The 20,616-nt window shown below is 45.7% G+C and overlaps 1 protein-coding gene across 3 annotated transcripts in view; it reads left to right on the plus strand.

The window, feature by feature from the left end:
- LOC139277374 (protein SSUH2 homolog) overlaps positions 1–4,702 on the plus strand; it is a 93,341-nt gene extending 88,639 nt beyond the window's left edge. For all 3 annotated transcript variants that reach the window (XM_070895753.1, XM_070895754.1, XM_070895755.1), the window contains exon 12: positions 1,000–4,702. In XM_070895753.1, coding sequence (XP_070751854.1) covers positions 1,000–1,137 — 138 coding nt within the window. In that variant the 3' untranslated portion in view covers positions 1,138–4,702. The remainder of the gene's footprint in view (positions 1–999) is intronic.
- The last annotated feature ends 15,914 nt before the right edge of the window (positions 4,703–20,616 follow it).

Genomic DNA, 20,616 nt, shown 5'->3' on the forward strand with positions numbered 1-20,616 from the left:
GTGCCGTGGCCGCAGCCCGGCACCGAGACAGAGTGTCGGGCTGCACGATCGCGGCCCGGAACCCGCGAAAATAGCGGCGAACGGCCCGACTGGTAAGGGGGGCACCTCCCTTTTAAGGTCCACCCCACGATGGGTGACTGCCCCAGTTCTGCGACCTCACAGGACGCTGGCCAATTTCCGCCGCTGGGTGGAAAGGGGATCAGTGCACACGCCGATGGTGTCATCGCGGAGGCACAGCGGCTCGCCCAGGGTGCTACCGGCGGGAGCGGCACTACCGTTTTCCCACCTCCGCTAACTCCCGCGCAATTTTGCGGGAGCCAGTAGCCCCCCCCCCCCCCTTCGAAGAAAACAGTTTTGTGCCCCATTAGACCCCCGGAGGCACAAAACAAGGGAATCTCCGTCCCAGTGTCTTTAACAAAGCAAAATGTCCTAAGAGATTTCACTGTAGCCACTTCCCATGTGTGGACCTTGACAGAGGGTAATGTCAGACTACTCAACCATGCAGAATCATATTCTCATCCAATCTCCACACAAACAGACTTTTCTGCAGAAGTCTCTGGATGGTGTTGTGGGACAGGAATCCTCCCTGATGTCCTCCCCACCCCCATCCCCCTCCTTAGCTGAACAATGCTGATTGGATTCCTGCTGCTCCATCTGACATCAACAAGTTAATTACCAACCAGGGATCAAACCTGGGACCTTCCTGCTCTTCATGGTTACTACTACACTAAATGCTGTATTTAGCCACCGGGACATTGAGAAGGCATTGATTAATTTCCTCATAGTCAATCTTTGTGGGATCACTGTTTGAGCTTTGAGTTTCCTGATCGCTCTTTGATGAGTTAGCTATCACCATGACTCTCACTATTTGTTCAGATTAAGTCCAGTTTTCATTCCAATTAACTGATTACTCCTAATGTATCAATCTCCATATTGTCCATTTAGTCGCACATTACCCTAACACTGTCACTGTAATGGATTTTTTTTCTTCTTTGCTAGCGCCACACGGTTGAACTCATCCCTGTCACCGAAGTGCACTTCCAGTGGAAAGAAAAAGATCATACCTACTTTGTGTTTGGCACCGAAAATAAAGTTAAAGCTCCGGATTATCCTGGCAAGATTTGCACAATTTTGTAAAGTAATTTGTGCAACAATTCCCTTTTCCTTTAATTACACAACTCGCAAGATGTGCCTCCAGGAAGAGCTGGATATGCTTATCAAAAGGAAGAAAATGAGTTGATACATACATATAATATACATCTAGATATATAGTAAAGTAATTCTTGCTACAGATATGAGACAACGATAAAGAACCAAACTGACTTAACTGGAAGTTGGTGCTCAGAGTTTCTCTGGCTATATAAAAGCAAGTTTTAATTTTAACTAAATGGGTCAATCAGCCTTTAATTGCAATGCTGTTTCCAACCAATTGGATGTCCTCATGAACAATCCAAAAAGAAATATTACCTTGCAACCTCATTACAATACTATGTAATTTTATGTAATAGTATATTCTCTGTAATTATACTCCACTCTGTGACCCATCATTGTTTTTTTAATTACTTCTTTAAATTGTAAGTGATGGATCCAAGTGTCCTTCCCACATCATTACAAAGTCTTCCTGTGCTAAGTCTATTTTTTTCATTATATGTTGCTCATTTTTCACAGCATGGAATACTTTTCATTGAATAACCATAAGAATTAATTTCCATTGCTATTTGCCTCCGTCCAATTGTGAAACAGATTTAAATCCATCTGCAAATATTTAACTGCATCCTCTGACTCTACTACATACTGATCCCTTAGAAAGGAAACCTTAGTATAACTATATCTAATCCTGTTGCGACTGCACAGATGAGAGGTTGTTTAAATCTTTTACAGGGATAGGTTTTATTCTAGTAGTTAAGGCAGAGATATAGGATCGAGAGAAAGAAGGATGGGGAACACTGTGACTTGGAAGAAATGTATGAATTAGGAAGTGGAGAACATTGACTCTTCCTTTATCATTGTACACTCTAGAGTTTCTTGATTCAGAAAATTATTTAGCAGCATGTCATCAGATCTCATTTCTATGGCACTTCAGGAAGGTTGGAGGAGGTAAAGAGAAGAGGAGTTTGCAGGAAGCGGGGAGGGCAGTGGTACATATCATAGGAACATAAGAAATAGGTGCAGGTGTAGGCCATTTGGCCCCTTGATCCTGCTCCGCCATTCAATAAGATCATGGCTGGTCTGATCATGGACTCAGCTCCATTTCCCTGCCCGCTCCCCATAATCCTTCACTCCCTTATCGTCAAAAATCTGTCTATCTCCGCCTTAAATATATTCAATGACCCAGTCGCCACAGTCTCTGGGGCAGATTTAGTTCTAATTTAGATTTAGATTTAAACCCTTCAAGATTTAGTTCGGACCTGGAATTTTAGGCCCATCATTGAAACACCTGTGAACTTTTTGACATGGAAGCAAGTCATCCTCGGTTCGAGGGACTGCCTTTGATGGGGCAGAGAATTCCACAGATTTACAACCCTCTGAGAGAAGAAATTCCTCCACATCTCAGTTCTAAATAGGCAGCCCCTTATTCTGAGACTGTGCCCCCTCATGGGACAGTTGTCTCTATTGTTAAAGGGAAAATTTCTGGTGGCAATCTGGAAGAACGTTTGTGAGAGATTTAAACCACTGCCATAAATTTCCAACATCTATTGCCCAATATATGCCGTCCTATGTCCAAGAAAATTCAGTTAAAGGGGACATTCCTTATGGAAAAAGTGCTGGTCTATAGGTTAGGATTGGAGCTACTACTTCATGGGCAGTACGGGTAGGTCTAAACAAAAGCAACTGAGAAGTTAATTTGTACATTGATATTTTATAGCGAGGAGTGTGTTCTTTAACAAAGAGGTGAAATATAGCTACCACAATAGTTTGAATAAGACTTTGCATAATCTCCCATACAATGGAACCAATCCCAGGGGGATTGATAGCCACTCAATACACAGTTTGCTGCTTGGATGGCTAATCAGTATACATAGTGCTTGCTTTTTTTTGTTTCCCATCCAGCTTTTGTTCTGCTTGCGAAGTAACTTATTAATTAGGGGGACACAGCTACAGATGCTACCTAACCTTCATTACCTCACCCAAGTCAATCTCAATGTGTAACCTTGGTGTTGAGGAGTAATTTCTGTTAAGCTCCATCCCCCTGACAGTCACACATCCTATTTTGCAGAGGAGCTCATTGGATAGTGATCAGCTGGCTGATTTTTCTTCACCCGAGCCCAATTGCAGCATGTCTCTGCTTGCCCCAGACGAGATCAGGTTACACAACACAGACCGAGGACAGAATTTGCAACGGTCTCTGTGGCTGAATTTTACAATTCCTAACATTTCTTCACGATCCCGTTTAAGTGGCTGGTGATGTTTGTGTAAAAGCTTGCGACAGAACAGAAAACTACAATGACTACGAGGCATAAAAACGGAGAATTCTGGCAATCTCAGCGGGTCAGGCAGCGTCTGTGGAGAGAAAAACAGAGTTAACGTTTCGGGTCGATGGCCCTTCGTCAGAACTCAAAGGAAACGTTAACTGTGTTTTTCTCCCCACAGATGCTGCCTGACTTGCTGATATTGCCAGCATTTTCTGTTTTATTTCAGATTGCAGCATCCACAGTGTTTTGCTTTTGTATTGACGATGAGGCAATACAAAAGCAAAACACTGTTTATCTCTGTTTCATTGATGTTTTTTCATTCTGTATCTATTGTGTGTGCATGGTATTATATTTGTGACATATTAAGAAACTGAATACGTCCTTTGTTCTAAAGAGCATTGCATTACAGGGAATAGCAGATTTTAAACTACATTATTGCGTTCTAACTACATTGTGACAGAAAAGACAGGACATCCTCCTATTATCCATGGGAAGTGATAAGATACCCAGCAGTGACTGAATGGAGTATACTTTCCTACGATAACTGGGAGTGAAAATTGGCAGGAGTATGAAGCGGCTTTATATTCGCACCAACCTTTTCACTAACAATAGCACTTAATTTTGTGGAGTCAGGTCATTATCATAATTATCTATAAGTCAACGTGATAGATGCAAGGGGCATATTATTGGCAGGGATAGAAAATTGGTTGTAAGTGAAATTTAAAGGGATAGTGACAATTAAAGGGGACTGATTAATAGGTGGTGAGGGGGTTGCAAAAATTCTGAAAGCCTTTGCTCAAAAGAGTCTCAACTCGTTTTCTCTGCCAAGGCCATAGGAGAGAAAGCTAAGAAGTGACAAGCAAACGTGTACAGGCATGAGTCAAATAACTGAGCAGCCAGCACCTAACCACCTGCTTGACTGCTGCAAGTTCAGATGGTTCTTCCATAGAATAGAAATTACAGGCAGGAAGGAGATCAATTCGCCCAGCGCACCTATACTAATTCTAGCTCGTCAAATGGAGCTACTTATACACCTGCTCATGTTTTATTGAGAACACTCGAGCCTTGCAAGGTGCTCGAGCATGTGACGGTGCATCAACCAATCACCTTCTTTATGCATGAATGCTCATCTCCCAAAGGAGAAAGGTTGCTGTACCCTCCACGCTGGTGATGGGAAAATAATGAATGGGCTAGTACTGGTTGATGGGTGATCCAATAATCACTGAGGTGGATGTACTCTGTACTTTGTGCGATATAGTTAATAATAAAGGAAAGCTTAAAAAGCACAACTCACTCATTTGTTTTTCCAAAAATGAAGGCCCACATTCTGATGTCAGTTCTACTCCAGTTTAAATATGTTAATGAGCAAATTTATGAATGTTAAATAAGATTTGCTCACTTTGTTTCAGTCCCTTAGGTTCAGGATTGATGTGATGCTTAGCCTAATACATCTGGCTTCACTCCCAAATTATATTTCCAAGAAAGGCCCTTTTAAAGGTGCAAAGATACCCATCTACAAATGCCATTCAGAAAGGCAGGCAGGAGCTGACAAGCAGCTTATGAGGACGAGTTAGAACAGGGTCCCACCCTGTTAGGAACACTTCAGCCTCATTGATTTAACACACTGCGGAGGCTCACTATCAGTAGTTGCAGTCTTTTGTTAAATCATTGGGTATTTTGACAGTCAGCCCCTGGTCATTATCACATTGCTGTTTGTGGGAGCTTGTTGTGAGCAAATTGGCTGCCGTGTTTCCCACATTACAACAGTGACAACACTCCAAGAGTACTCCACTGGCTGTAAAGTGCTTTGAGACGTCCGGTGGTTGTGAAAGGCGCTATATAAATCTAAGTCTTTTAATGTCTCAAAAGATAAGTTTGTGCTGTGCCGAGGAAGGCAAGGATGTGGTTTTGTGCCGTGTTTCTGATCCTATCAATGCAGCCAAGGGGTCTCTTTCCTGCAGCAAGGAAAGGACCATTACCTCGGCACAGGGTTACAAAGCTCCGTGTGCCTGGTCACAGCACTTAGCAGCAGAGGCCCGGGAGCAAGGCACTTCAGCCAAGCCATCCAGAAGTTCTATAGTAAGTCATACACTAACAATCAGTTTATTAGTTTAAAAAATCACAACTTAAAGTTAAACATTGGGTATATGATCACTTAATAGATATAAATACACATAATCAGTCATCTAGTGTTAATGCACATTAACTTAAAGAAAGACTTGCATTTATATAGCGCCTTTCATGACTACTGGACGTCTCAAAATGCTTTACAGCCAATGAAGTACTATTGGAGTGTAGTCACTGTTGTAATGTAGAAAATGCAGCAGTCAATTTGCACACAGCAAGCTCCTACAAACAGCAATATGATAATGACTAGATAATCATGTTGATTGAGGGATAAACATTAGCCAGGACACCGGGGATAACTCCCCTGCTCTTCTTCAAAATAGTGCCATGGCACCTTTTACATCCCACTCCCTCAGCACTGCCCTGGAGTGTCAGCCTAGATTTCTGTGCTCAAGTCTCTGGGGTGAGATTTGAATCCACAACCTTCTGACTCAAGGGCACGTGTGCAACCCAGTGAGTCACAGCTAACACATGAGTAGATCGCAGTTAACCACACTGCCTATCTGTGTGTCCGCAAATATGACATTGTAACCCGACCTCTCCAGCCTTGAAAAGAGCAATGACTTCTGAGCACAGCACTGTTGATACAGGCTAATCTGCTGATCCGGATTTATTTAATCGGCAAAATCTAAGCAGATCTGGAATCAGTCCTCGAGAGAAAAGTATATCCTTTTCAGATAGCTGTCTTTTTACAGTTTCTTGGAGCGTTAACAGTCCCTTTGGATAAATAAGCTGAGCCTCCTTTAGCCTTGGTACCCACTCCACCTCCTTAAAGGATTGCCCACCGCTGGAAGCGGGGCACACGCACCCCGTTTCTACTGTTTTCACCGCCGCGGTGAAAGTGGTGGCCTCTTGAGTGAAATTCTGCTCTTTGGCTTTTTTTCTTGGCGTAATTTCACCGTCAGGGTGTAGGTGGGGTGGGGAGGAACATTGGCGGTGCACACTTAGGACGGATCGACAGCAGCAGAGCAGTAGTGGGGGTGGGGGGAGGGGTCACCGCAGGAGCGGAATTTAAAAAATGGCGACCATTACACTTCGCAGTGTGACGACGATTTCCAGTGGCAACCGGCCTTACGGGAAGGGGCAATTTCAGCCCCATGTCTTTCGAGACATTATACATGGAATACATGAATTTCTCGTACCCACACAGTCTGACACCCCTTCATCAAATGAAAGACCAGCAGCCAGAACTGGGATCTTCGTCCTATGGAACTCTTTGAAGTAAAGTTCTTATTTTGAAACTGTCAATCAAATTATTCAGAGTCTTCACACCTTGGATGATGTCTTGTAAGTGGTGGCTTCCCCATCATAATCATCATCACAAGCGGTCCCTCGAACGAGGATGACTTGCTTCCACAAGAGTTCACAGATGTTTCAATGAAGGACCCGATGTTCCAGTCCTGAACTCCAGATGAGTGGATGGAAGATGCCTGTGCGTGGATTTTTTTACCATGTGGCGACCGTTGCACATCAGCCACCACACGGGCTCGACAGAGCTAGGCCGTTAGCAAGTGGCAAGGGTTGAACCAGGACGACTGGAGACCTGCTCTGCTGCACGCACCTAGTGCGCACACATATCGCAGTGTGGGCTGGCCCGTGCTGCCCCTGGGCCCTCGGCTCTTCTGGGCCTCGTACCCTCATTTGCTGCGATGTTCCAGGGCCCAGCACTCCAGCTCTATTTATAGCCCTGACCCACATGTCTCACACCGATCGGGGTGGCCCACAATTACTTTCCACCATAATCATCTGCTTATTGTAACCCCAGACAGTAATCGGAAATTACAGGTGGAACTTTCAATGGAAAGTATTATCCGCGGCTGCTTGTTTTACGCCGAAGCTGAAAGTTCGGCCCTACATTTGTAAAACAAATGCTCCAGCCATTAACATTTGAAACATGCTCGGTGGGGTTTTCCTTAAGGGGTTCTCCCAATTGGCTGCTTAAACTGCGGTGGAAAGTACGTTGAGACTGGAGGTTCTGCCGAAGCGATGGTGGCCGATCGGGAGAAACCCGAGGAAATCCCCAGCAGCTGCTTCAGCCATCTAGGAGAGTTACACACAGTATTTACAGCACGGAAACAGGCCATTCGGCCCTACAGGTCCAGGCCAGTGGTTATGCTCCACACGAGCCTCCACCCACCCTTACTCATCTAGGCCCATCCACATGTCTTGCTATCCCTTTTTCCCTCATATGTTTATCTAATTCCCCCTTAAATCCATCTACGCTAGTCGCCTCAATCACTCCCTGTGGTAGCAAGTTCCACATTTTAACCACTCTCTGGGTAAAGCCGGTTTTTCCTGAATTCCCTATTGGATTTATTAGTGACTATCTTATACTGATGGCCCTTAGTTCTGATCTCCCCGTAAGTGCAAACATTTTCAGCTAGCCAGTACACACACGGACTGTCTCTGGTCCACCATTTCATGCTGAATGGACATCCGAACTACCTGAAGTTACATAAAACTACAGATAATTACATAAAAATACAGGCAGAAATTCCTATATTTACCCACTCAGCTTGTGCCTGTGAACACTGGAGAGGAGAAAAATGTTCCTCATTTTATCTGGTGGCACAACCCAAGTACTGCAAAGGGAATGGCCCAATAGTTTGTTCGTCCTTTGCTACTGAATATGACAGATGAAATATCATCTTATTTTTTGCGGTGAGTTCTTTGATGACTGATGAGACATATTTTTGCTGGGAATGAATGTCCACAGATTAAATAGTGGAATACACCAGGTTGCGGAACTTGAATTTCAAGCAAGACCTCCTCAGCTAGTGTTAACATTCAGAATCAGCAATGTGACGGGCCTCATAGGAGGAGATGCCTTCATGGATGGTTTTTCGCCATGCTTTCTTATCTTGAGCAAGTTGTTCCCACTTGTGGCCATCTATTTGGCACTATTTCAGAGTAGCTTTTAAGCTGTCCTTCTTTCCCTTTTGCTGGCCACCACAAAATCACTACCCAGTTATCAATGCACCATAAAAGATATCCTTTGGGATTGGCTCATCAGACATTCACACCACATGACGTGACCATCGTAGCCGTGCCTTCATGCTTAAAGCACCTATGCTTGGCATGTCAGCTTTTTAAAGGAGTTCGGTGTCAGGGATCTTGTCCCGCCATCTGATCTTCATTCGGCAGCTTAGGTGAAAGTGATTCCGTTTCTTAATGTGATGTGAACATGTTGTCCAAGCATAAAGCAGGGTCGGCAGAACGACAGCCCTGTATACTTTCAACTTGCTCTGCAGGCTGATGCCTCTCTTGTCCCAGAGTCGCACTGAGTTTGCCAAAAGCTCATCATCATCATCATAGGCAGTCCCTCAAATGAGGATGACTTGCTACCACACCAAAAGGGATGAGTTCGCAGATGTTTCAGTGAAGGACCCGATATTCTAGTCCTGAACTCCAGGGGTGGAAGATGCCTGTGCATGGATTTTTTTTAACGTGTGGTGACCGTTGTACACCAGCCACCGCACGGGCTTAACAGAGCTAGGCCTTTATCCAGTGGCAAGGGTTAACCAGAACGACTGGGGACCAGCTCTGCTGCACAAACCTACTACGCACACATAGCACAATGTGGGCTGGCCCGTACTGCCCCTGAGACCTCGGCTCTTCTGGGCCCCGTACCCCATTTGCCACACCTCGGCCATGATCTGTCGCCGCTCCTCCGCCACAAACAATCGCCGCACCTCCGCCACAATCTCTGACTGTTCCTCCGCCACAATCTCTCGCTACTCCTCTGCCACAGACATTCGCCGCACCTCCGCCACAATCTCTGACCGTTCCTCCGCCACGATCTCTCGCTACTCCTCTGCCACAGACATTCGCCGCATCTCCACCACAATCTCTGACCGTTCCTCCGCCACGATCTCTCGCTACTCCTCCGCCACAAACATTCACCGCACCTCTGCCATGATCTCTCGCCGCACCTCTGCCACGATCAGCAGTAATACACAGAATCTACCGGGCTGCGTGAATTGTGATGAGTTAACAGAGAGTAGTTCCAGCATGTGAGAGATGTTCAAGGGAAGATATTCTGAAAATGTCATTTTTATATATTAAACTTTTACAGATTGGGCCAAAGCTTTAAGATGCGCTATGTAGTCCATGGACCAAATCTGAAAAAAGTGCTTTTCCGTAGTCCCCTCTGTGGAAGTACCTCATATTCACACCAATATTAGTTTAGGGATCACTTATCACAAAAATCAATGAACCCATCTTCAAAAAGTGAGCATTTTGTAGAAATTTTCATTAGAAAATAGGCAGAAATCGCCAAAACCCAGCTCACCGGCTGCTGAAACCCTCATCCATACCGTTGTTACCTCTAGACTTGACTATTCCAATGCACTCCTGGCTGGCCTCCCGCGTTCTACCCTTCGTAAACTAGAGGTGATTCAAAACTTGGCCCATCCGTGTTCTAACTCACACCAAGTCCCGTTCGCCCATCACCCTTGTGCTCGCTGACCTACATTGGCTTCCGGTTAAGCAATGCCTCAATTTCAAAATTCTCATCCTTGTTTACAAATCCCTCCATGGCATCGCCCCTCTCTATCTCTGTAATCTCTTTCAGCCTCACAGCCCCACGAGATGTCTGCATTCCTCAAATTCTGCCTTCTTGAGCATCCCTGATTATAACTGCTCAACCATCGGTGGCCCTGCCTTCTGGGCCCTAAGCTCTGAAACTCCCTCTCCAAACCTCTCCGCCTCTTTACCTCTCTTTCCTCCTTTAAGATGTTCCTTAAAACCTACCTCTTTGACAAAGCTTTTGGTCATCTATTGTAATTTCTTCTTATGTGGATCGATGTCAAATGTATTTGTTTTGTCTTATAACACTGCTGTGAAGAGCCTTGGGATGTTTAACGCCATTAGCGGCGCTATATAAATAAAAATTGTTACAATTGCAAGTTACTTAAATGACCAATCACAACTGTATTTGTCAGTACTGCGAAATCAGCCAATCACGATCTCTGTACTAGATGGATTACATGCTGCATGCATGTAGTTGCGGGAGCCAAAGGCAACATCATTTATTTTTCGGACTCTGGCTGGATAAGATTTTTCACGAGTGTTTATCAGTGGAAATTTACTGGAAGTAGAGAAGCTAAAATTGCAGAGAGTGCCATCGAAAGTTTAGATCTGGAGTTGATTATTGCACTAGAAACACTCACAACAATCCCACATTAGATTGGATATCAACGGCAGTGCTACATGCGTTTCGCTGATCAATCCAAGATCGACAGAGCCAAGACGAAGCAAGAAAGGGAAAATCAGAACTATGAACGTGAGTACGTGATTTTACAACATTTCCTATGATGCCTACAAATGTTTATATCCAACTTTTGTTCCTTAGTTCAATGGTTATACCGTTTGACACGTTCCATTTCATGGGCCTGCTTCAGCCCCATATACTTATTTCAGTGTAGACTGACTGGGGTAGGAATTGCCCCCTGCCCGAAACAAGGCACTCCCCCACCATTTGAATGGTTTTTACCACAGCTGTGATTCAGGTCGCCCCTTGAGCGACATTCGACTCTTTGTTGTTTTTTTTTCCCTTGGATCTGAAAGTCGCTCTTAATGTGGATGGTGACAACACCTGAGGGGCGGAAGTTGGGGGCGGTGCAGAGTGACCGCCGCGATGATGTCATCACGGTGCCACATCGGCTCTCCCCTTCACTTATAGAGAAGAGCCTCCTGTTGGCGGCCTGGCCAAATCCGGGGCATAATTATCAGCCCGACATGACAGTTGGCAGCCAAAAGAAAACATGGCGGTAGTGGCAGTGAGCCCTCCCCTTTAAGGGAAGCCACATCGCCGTTGCAGAAGGCCACAGCCTCATTGGACTGCCGGGAAAAAACAGGTTTTGGCACCGTTGGGCGGGCCGAAGATTTTCGGAGGGGAATGTTGTGGTCGGGGGTGTAGATTGGCGGTGTGCACGGTGATGATGCACTTAACACCGATCAGCAGCAACGGAGCATTGGGGGGGATTGGGGCACTGCCGGAAAACCTCGGGAAGGCAATTGGGCTAGCAGCGACCACTCCACGTATGGGCCACGCTGGGCCACCAGGGAGCGTTTCGGCTGGGCCAGTAGCCTGGCACTAAAGAGGGGGTGCCACTCCACAGCGTGGCCGCTGATTTGCTGTGGTAACAGGCCTTAAGGTGAAGGGCAATTTCAGCTCCACTGACTCTAAACTTCTCACTCTGGTCATAACACCACAAACATAGCAGAAAACAGGTTTTTTGACCAAGGGTCATTGTGAGTGGGGCTGATTAGAATATCCATTTTATCATTCCTTCGCAGTTAATGCAGAACCAGTGCAGAAAGAAGAGGAGAGGAGTGAAACCGCCACCAAGGTTCGACTGCCTCGCTCAAAGACGACAGAGCCCAAGGTTATACCTGCGAAGGCTTCCCATCTTCTTACATAGAAACATAGAAAATAGGTGCAGGAGTAGGCCATTCGGCCCTTCGAGCCTGCACCGCCATTCGATGAGTTCATGACTGAACATGCAACTTCAGTACCCCATTCCTGCTTTCTCGCCATACCCCTTGATTCCCCTAGTAGTAAGGACTACATCTAACTCCTTTTTGAATATATTTAGTGAATTGGCCTCAACAACTTCCTGTGGTAGAGAATTCCACAGGTTCACCACTCTCTGGGTGAAGAAGTTTCTCCTCATCTCGGTCTTAAATGGCTTGCCCCTTATCCTTAGCGAGGGGATTTGACCTGTGACCCCGGTTCTGGACTTCCCCAACATTGGGAACATTCTTCCTGCATCTAACCTGTCTAAACCCGTCAGAATTTTAAACGTTTCTATAAGATCCCCTCTCATTCTTCTGAACTCCAGTGAATACAAGCCCAGTTTATCCAGTCTTTCTTGATATGTCAGTCCCGCCATCCCGGGAATCAGTCTGGTGAACCTTCGCTGCACTCCCTCAATAGCAAGAATGTCCTTCCAAAGGTTAGGAGACCAAAACTGTACACAATACTCCAGGTGTGGCCTCACCAAGGCCCTGTACAACTGTAGTAACACCTCCATGACCCTGTACTCAAACCCCCTCGCTATGAAGGCCAACATGCCATTTGCTTCCTTAACCGCCTGCTGTACCTGCATGCCAACCTTCAATGACTGATGTACCATGACACCCAGGTCTCGTTGCACCTCCCCTTTTCCTAATCTGTCACCATTCATAGCAAGGGGATTTGAGTACAGGGGCAGGGAGGTATTGCTACAGTTGTACAGGGCCTTGGTGAGGCCACACCTGGAATATTGTATACAGTTTTGGTCTCCTAACTTGAGGAAGGACATTCTTGCTATTGAGGGACTGCAGCGAAGGTTCACCAGACTGATTCCCGGGATGGCAGGACTGACATATCAAGAAAGACTGGATCAACTGGGCTTGTATTCACTGGAGTTCAGAAGAATGTGAGGGGATCACTTAGAAACGTTTAAAATTCTGACAGGTTTAGACAGGTTAGATGCAGGAAGAATGTTCCCAATGTTGGGGAAGTCCAGAACCAGGGGTCACAGTCTAAGGATAAGGGGTAAGCCATTTAGGACCGAGATGAGGAGAAACTTCTTCACCCAGAGAGTGGTGAACCTGTGGAATTCTCTACCACAGAAAGTTATTGAGGCCAATTCACTAAATATATTCAAAAAGGAGTTAGATGTAGTCCTTACTACTAGGGGGATCAAGGGGTATGGCGAGAAAGCAGGAATGGGGTACTGAATTTGCATATTCAGCCATGAACTCATTGAATGGCGGTGCAGGCTCGAAGGGCCGAATGGCCTACTCCTGCATCTATTTTCTATGTTTCTATGTTTCTATGTTGATCAGAAGTCTCTGAGGAAGAGATAAGGAAGCCAGTTTAGACATCTATTATACTGTGGCAAAGTGCAAGTCATGGAACAAGATGGGCAATTGCATATACCACTCAGAGACAGTTTGATAAGAGTCGACAAATCAATGTAACTTCGCTGATAGAATTAGACCTATCGAGGATTTTGTAGGAGGGTGTTTCTCTCCAAAACCTGTATAAATTGTACTTGAAACCTCTTGTATTTCAGAGGTTCCACGACTGAACCTTCCCGTGCATTGCTCGTAATAAAACCGGTAAACCTGAGGTTTTGTTTGTTTACTGCCATGGTCGTTATACAGAGGGGAAGCTGGCGAGGTGGCGATTAACTATATCAGTTAGTCCACTTTGAGGGAGAGAAGCCTCCTTTGTACCCCTACAACATAGAATGCAAAAATCTTATCCTTTCCTGAAATTTGTCAGATCATCACACAGTAATGAGAGTGATCTTGCTTTTGTAGGAAGATTTTGCAACAGAAGAATTTGTTGAGGAGGCTGTCAGAGATTTGCTTTCGGAAACAAGCAAAGATGGATAAGTCCAGAAAGATATAAGCCCAACAGAATGAAAAGTGGTGAAAGGGACGGAGGTCAGTTGGAGGAACACAAATTACCAAAATCTTCTCTCCTGACCAAAAAATTCCAAAGTAGTTGACAAAATTTCTATCTCGCAGTGACAACAAGGAAAATCTTCTCCAATTCCTCCAAGAAAGATGGTGCAAGTCTGTAAAGGAGATTATTGATGATGTAATGCTCTTTGTTGCACATGGAAGTGAGTGTCATTCTATATGTGTCATTCTATATTCTTCATCGCAGTCAAGGCCACCTACGGTCCAAACACCAAAGGCTCCACCCCACTGCTGGTCAAGAACGGGGAAACACTCATCAAGGACACCAAGGCAGTCAGGGCCCGCTGGAAGGAGCACTTTGAAGATCTCTTCAATCGAGACTCTGCCTTTGACTCGAGTGTTCTTGACTCCATCCTGCAGCATGGAACCCGCCACCACCTCAGTGAAACCCCAACATTGCAAATGGTAGAAAAAGCCATAAGACAGCTTAAAAATAACAAGGCTACGGTGTGGATAGAATTCCTGCAGAGGCACTGAAGTATGGCGGAGAGGCACTGTTGGCGCGGATACATGACCTCATCTCTCTCATCTGGAGGGAGGAGAGCATGTCGGGAGATCTTAGAGATGCAGTGATCGTGATCCTCTTTTAAAAAGGGGACAAGTCCGACTGCGGCAACTACAGAGGAATCTCCCTGCTATCAGCCGCTGGGAAAGTCGTCGCTAGAGCCCTCCTCAACCATCATCTCCCTGTGGCCGAGGAGCTCCTCCCAGAGTCGCAGTGCGGATTTCGTTCCCTACGGGGCAAAGCGGACTTGATTTTTGCAGCGTGACAGCTGCAGGAAAAATGTAGGGAATAGCGCCAGCCCTTTTATATGGCCTTCTTCGACCTTACAAAGGCCTTTGACACTGTCAACCGCGAGGTTTATGGAGCGTCCTCCTCTGTTTAGGATGCCCCCAAAAGTACGTCACCATCCCCCGCCTGCTCCCCGATGACATGCAGGCCGTGATTTTTATCAACGGATCCATTACAGACCCAATCCACGTCCGGACCAGGGTCAAACAGGGTTGCGTCATCGCCCCAAACCTCTTCTCAATCTTCCTTGCTGCCATGCTCCACTCACAGTCGACAAGCTCCCCGCTGGAGTGGAACTAAACTGCAGAGCCAGTGGGAACCTGTTCAACCTTTGTTGTCTCCAGGCCAGGCCCAAGTCCGCCCCAACCTCTGTGTTCGAGCTACATTACGCGGACGACGCCTGCGTCTGTGCACACACAGAGGCTGACCTCCAGGACATAGTCGACATAAAAGCATGGGCCTTACGCTAAACGTCAGTTAGACAAAGGTCTTCCACCAGCCTGTCCTCGCCGCACAGCACTGTCCCCCAGTCATCAAGATCCATGGCGCGGCCCTGGACAACGTGGACCACTTCCCTTATCTCGGGAGCCTCCTATCAACAAGAGCAGGCATTGACGACGAGATCCAACACCGCCTCCAGTGCGCCAGTGCAGCCTTCGGCCGCCTGAGGAAAAGAGTGCTTGAAGACCAAGCCCTCAAAACTGCCACCGAGCTCATGGTCTACAGGGTTGTAGTAATACCCGCCCTCCTGTATGGCTCAGAGACATGGACCATGTACAATAGGCACCTCAAGTTGCTGGAGAAATACCACTAACGATGTCTCGCAAGATCCTACAAATCCTCTGGGAGGACAGACGCACCAACATTAGTATCCTCGACCAGGCCAACATCCCCAGCATTGAAGCACTGACCACACTTAATCAGCTCCGCTGGGCAGGCCACATAGTTCGCATGCCAGACACGACTCCCAAAGCAAGCGCTCTATTTGGAACTCGCCCACGGCAAACGAGCCAAAGGTGGGCAGAGGAAACGTTACAAGGACACCCTCAAACCTCCCTGATAAAGTGCAACATCCCCACTGACACTCTGGCCAAAGACCGCCCTAATTGGAGGAAGTGCATCCGGGAGGGCGCTGAGCACCTCGAGTCTCGTCGCTGAGAGCGTGCAGAAATCAAGCGCAGGCAGCAAAAAGAGCAAACCAGTCCTACCCACCCCTTCCCTCAACGACTATCTGTCCCACCTGTGACAGAGACTGTGATTCTCATATTGGACTGTACAGCCACCTAAGAACTCATGTTAAGAGCAAAAGCAAGTTTTCCTCGATTCTGAGCGACTGCCTATGATGATGATATGTCAGAGTGACAGCAAAACAGATCTGGAGGTGGTACCAATCCCAGCTCTGTTCTCCAACCAGGAAGAAGCCAACACACGACTATTGCTTCACAGCACATTTTCTGCCAGTTCCAGTGAGCATGTCATAAACAGTCCTGACACAGATGTCTTTGTACTGTGCTTGGTGTTCTGCAGGGATATTGATACCAAGCTCTACTTTCGCACAGGAAGAGGAAACAATACATGTACAATAGATGTTCATCACATCTTTGATCACTTTAGGAAAGATGTATATGCTGTTCTCATAGGGTTTCACTGGTTTTCAGGATGTGATTCAGTGAGTGCTGTGTATGGAATGGGGAAGGTGAAATCAGCAAAAGTCCTGATCGCCAGCAAAAAGCACTGTTCGACATTGAGAAGTTAGGGATCTCGTTTGTTGTTTCCCAATCCCTTTGTAAAGAACTAGAGGTAGACGCTTGCGAATTCTACGGGCAGAGTGGATGTAGAGATGTGAACTAGGCCAGATATCAAATGTCCAAGACCGGAAGTTATGCAGAGAAGTGCTTGCCACCAAATAAAGATTCATTATACAAGCATATACAGTGTGCCAACTACCAGTCTGCAATTCACAAACGATGCCTTGAGAACATGCCGGAAATCCTATTTCCAAAGGATCATGGGTGGAAACTTGATAATCTATTTGTCACTGACTGGATGGCACAAAGTGTAATGGAGCTTGCACATTGCTCATGCAAAAAGACCGAGTGTGCACAAGGAAGGTGCTTTTGTCTTCTCAACAAGCTATCTTGCACCGACATCTGCTCATGTGTAGGTTGTGAGAATGTTGCATCTTTGCCCGAGCCTTCTAGGGCTGAGCAAACAGATACCTTGATTCTGATGATGATTCGTAGATATGCATTCCTTTTCAGCCTCTAACTTTTTTCTGATCCATTTTGTTTTTTCAGTACTTCTATCTTTTAAAAACAATCAATACTATCATAATTATATGGTTGACAAATGAGTGCGGGTATCCATCTGAAATGTCAATAAGTGTATGTGAAATAAATGGTTACTATGGTAGATTTCTTTCTTAGCAACGGATATGAAAACAAAACTTGGATTTATGTATAACTGTACCATATGATGCGTCCAGACCCCAGATGTCCTTAGTGATACTTCCTTTTACCAATTCTTACACTAGCCATGCTTAAAATTTAGCAGGAGCCCTGATATGTCACCGTTGCTAGGGAAAAGAAAGACCATGGCAACCATTTTTATGTGTTTCTTTGTTTTTGGCCATTTCTCGGTAACACTCAATTTTCAGACTTGGGATCATTAGTTTTTGCTTCAGATACATATGTTTAACATATTTAGCATAGTTCTAGGTACTTCCCACACGGAGACTACGGAACTAAAAATCTAAGCAAGAAAACAGGCTTCGGCCCACGGTCTAAAGGGGACAGTTTGCTCTCCTGATTGACAGCACACAAACCAACCACCTCTGCATTAAACAAAGCTTCTCTTTTATTTCCAAAGCAAAATATTGCAGATGCTCAAATCTGAAATAAAAACAGAAAATGCTGGAAATCCCAGCGGGTCTGGCAGCATCTGTGGAGAGAATCAGAGTTAACGTTTCGGGTCGATGACCCTTCGTCAGAACAGGCAAAAGTTCGATAAGTAACAGATTCTTAAGGAAGTGCAAGGGGCCCTGAAAGGGGGAGGGGAGGAAAGAACAAATGGAAAGGTCTGTGATTGGGTGGAAGGCAGGAGAGATTCGAGAGACAAAAGGGAGAACGGGCCAAATTGAGATGTTAATGGCACAAGTTAGGAAACAAAAGATGAGTCTAGATAGGGTATGAATGGTGGAATAATTACCAGCTGCCATGGGAAAATAAAAATAAAAGGAGGGGGTTGCAAAAAAAGAAAGGAGGAAAGAGAACAAAATATGGCCAGAGGTTATGGTCTGAAATTGTTAAACTCGATGTTGAGTCCAGAAGGCTGTAAAGTGCCTAAACGAAAGATGAGGTGCCGTTCCTCAAGCTTGCATTGAGCTTCATTGGAACAGCGTAGGAGACCGAGGACGGAGATATCAGAGTTGGAGTGGAGCGGGGAATTAAAGTGACAGGCGACCGGAAGCTCAGGGTCACGCTTACAAACTGAACGGAGGTGTTCCGCAAAGCGGTCACCCAATCTGCATTTGGTCTCCCCAATGTAGAGGAGACCACATCGTGAGCAGCGAACACTGTATACTAAATTGAAAGAAGTACAACTAAATCGCTGTTTCACCTGGAAGGAGTGTTTGGGGTCCTGGGCAGTGGGAAGGGAGGAGGTAAAAGGGCAGCTGTTGCATCTCCTGCGCTTGCACAGGAATGAGCTGTGAGTAGTGGAAGGGGTGCTGGGGGTGACTGCAGAATGGAACAGAGTATTGCGGAGGGAGTGGTCACTTCGGAACACTGGGAGGGGAGGGGAGGGGAAGATGTGATTGGTGATGGGATCACGCTGGAGGTGGCAGAAATGGCGGAGGATGATCCGTTGAACATGGAGGCTGGTGGGGTGAAAGGTGAGAATAAGGGGAATTCTGTCGTGGTTCTGAGAGGGAGGGGAAGGGGTGAGAGCAGAGGTGCGGGAAATACAACGGACATGTTCGAGGGTCAAGTTAACCATGGCGGAGAGGAATCCTCAGTTGAGGAAAGAGGAAGACATGTCAGAGACACTAGTGTGAAAGGTGGCGCCTTCAGAACACACTTTTATTTCCCTCTTTTAGCACACTATCAGATCCACTCAACTTCACTCTGAGTACCTTCTGTGAGATTGAATGGGATGCAGCTAAGGCACAAGTGAAGGGTACAGTCAGAATGCACCTGTAGTAATTCTACAGAACCACCTGTTAAGCTGCTAACTCTGTAGTTACTGAGCTCAAGCCTGCAAATGTTGGCTGATTTCCCTATGTAGCATGTGTTACTGATGCGTTTAGTTCTGATTGGCTCTGCCTTAGCTGGTGCCCTCAGTGGTGTCCATTTTGCTTTTTATGTATAAATGATGGGAGCCTGTACTGGAACAATTTTGTGCCTGAGCAGTTCTTGGCATTCCTTTTCTACAACATATTACAACTTCAAAACCTGCCTAATCTTCATAAGAAACCTCTGGAATCACTAATGCACCATGTTCCCGCCATACTAAAAGAAAGACTTGCATTTATACAGCGCCTTTCACAAAACTCAGAACGTTGCAAAGCGCTATACTGCTAATTCAGTACTTTTAAAGTATGCTCTTGTAATACTTCACTATATTAAAGGCGCTATATAAATACAAGTTGTTCTTATTGTTGTAGTCACTGTTATAACATAAGAAATGTGGCAGCCAATTTGCGCACAGCAAGATCCCACAAACAGATAATGGACAGATAATCTGTTTTAGTGATATTGGTTGAGAGTTAAATGTTGGCCAGGACACTGGGGTGGAAGGGGGTGGTGTGGGGGTTAGGTTCACCTCTGACCTGAGTGGTTCGAATCGCTCCCACTCCCTTGGGTTCTAGACTCTGGATTTATTTGGGGGATATGATAAAGTGCAAGAGACAATGTGTTTGGTGCAAAAGAACTTTGATTTTATTAAAGGCAAGAAAATACAATGTCAGACTTATAATCACTCAAGTAAAGAACAGTACATCACACATTCAAAGGGGTTACATTGAATAATACATCTCCCACCTTCCAATGCCTAACACTGACTAGGTTAAACTCCAGGGCGGCAGGGACAATGCTCACCAATCCTTTATGGTCAATTAGCGGTAGTTCGCGATTTCGGGGTTCGTTGGATTCTGTAGGTTCTGCTTGCTGTACCCCGAACGGCAACACTGCGCAATCTTCAGTTGGGTGGTGTCCGCTGATGCGGTAGGGCGCGTTTTGGACTTATGGGGTAAGTACCCATTTTCTTTCGTTAGAAATAGGTTTCAAAGTCTTTTTAGATAATGTTTTCACCTGTTGGTAGTCAGGCCTAGGTTGTAGAGTGTAAACTTTCAATTCTTCGGTTTCTTCCTTGTGGAGTTTTGTTTCGAAGTTGGTCGATCATGGTGGTTTTGGTGGTACCATGTTGGCTGTGGTCGGTTGCTGCCGTGATAATGATGCTCTTCCTTCCTTTTTGATTTTAGGATGTCGAGGCTGGAGAAGTTAGTTACAACTGCTGCGGTGGTCTCTCTCTCTTCTTGATGCTCTATGATGCTCGGCTGCTATGTGCATACCTTCCATTAAGCATGGCATAAGCATTGCATACCCTTTGTTACAGCAGGGCCCAGTTATACCCTTGGGGCTGTTCTAAACTTCGCGCCAAATCAGCCCGGATTCTTTGTTTAAATTTGGCGGGCTTGATATATCTTTGTCATATTTTGGCGGGCCCATTAAATGTTAACCTGTCTCGGATGTGTCGGTCTTCTAAATCTGTTTCTTGATGGAAATATTAGCTTTGGTATTTGCA

This window comes from Pristiophorus japonicus, chromosome 12 (assembly GCF_044704955.1).
Source record: "Pristiophorus japonicus isolate sPriJap1 chromosome 12, sPriJap1.hap1, whole genome shotgun sequence".
Taxonomy (NCBI): Eukaryota; Metazoa; Chordata; class Chondrichthyes; family Pristiophoridae; genus Pristiophorus; species Pristiophorus japonicus.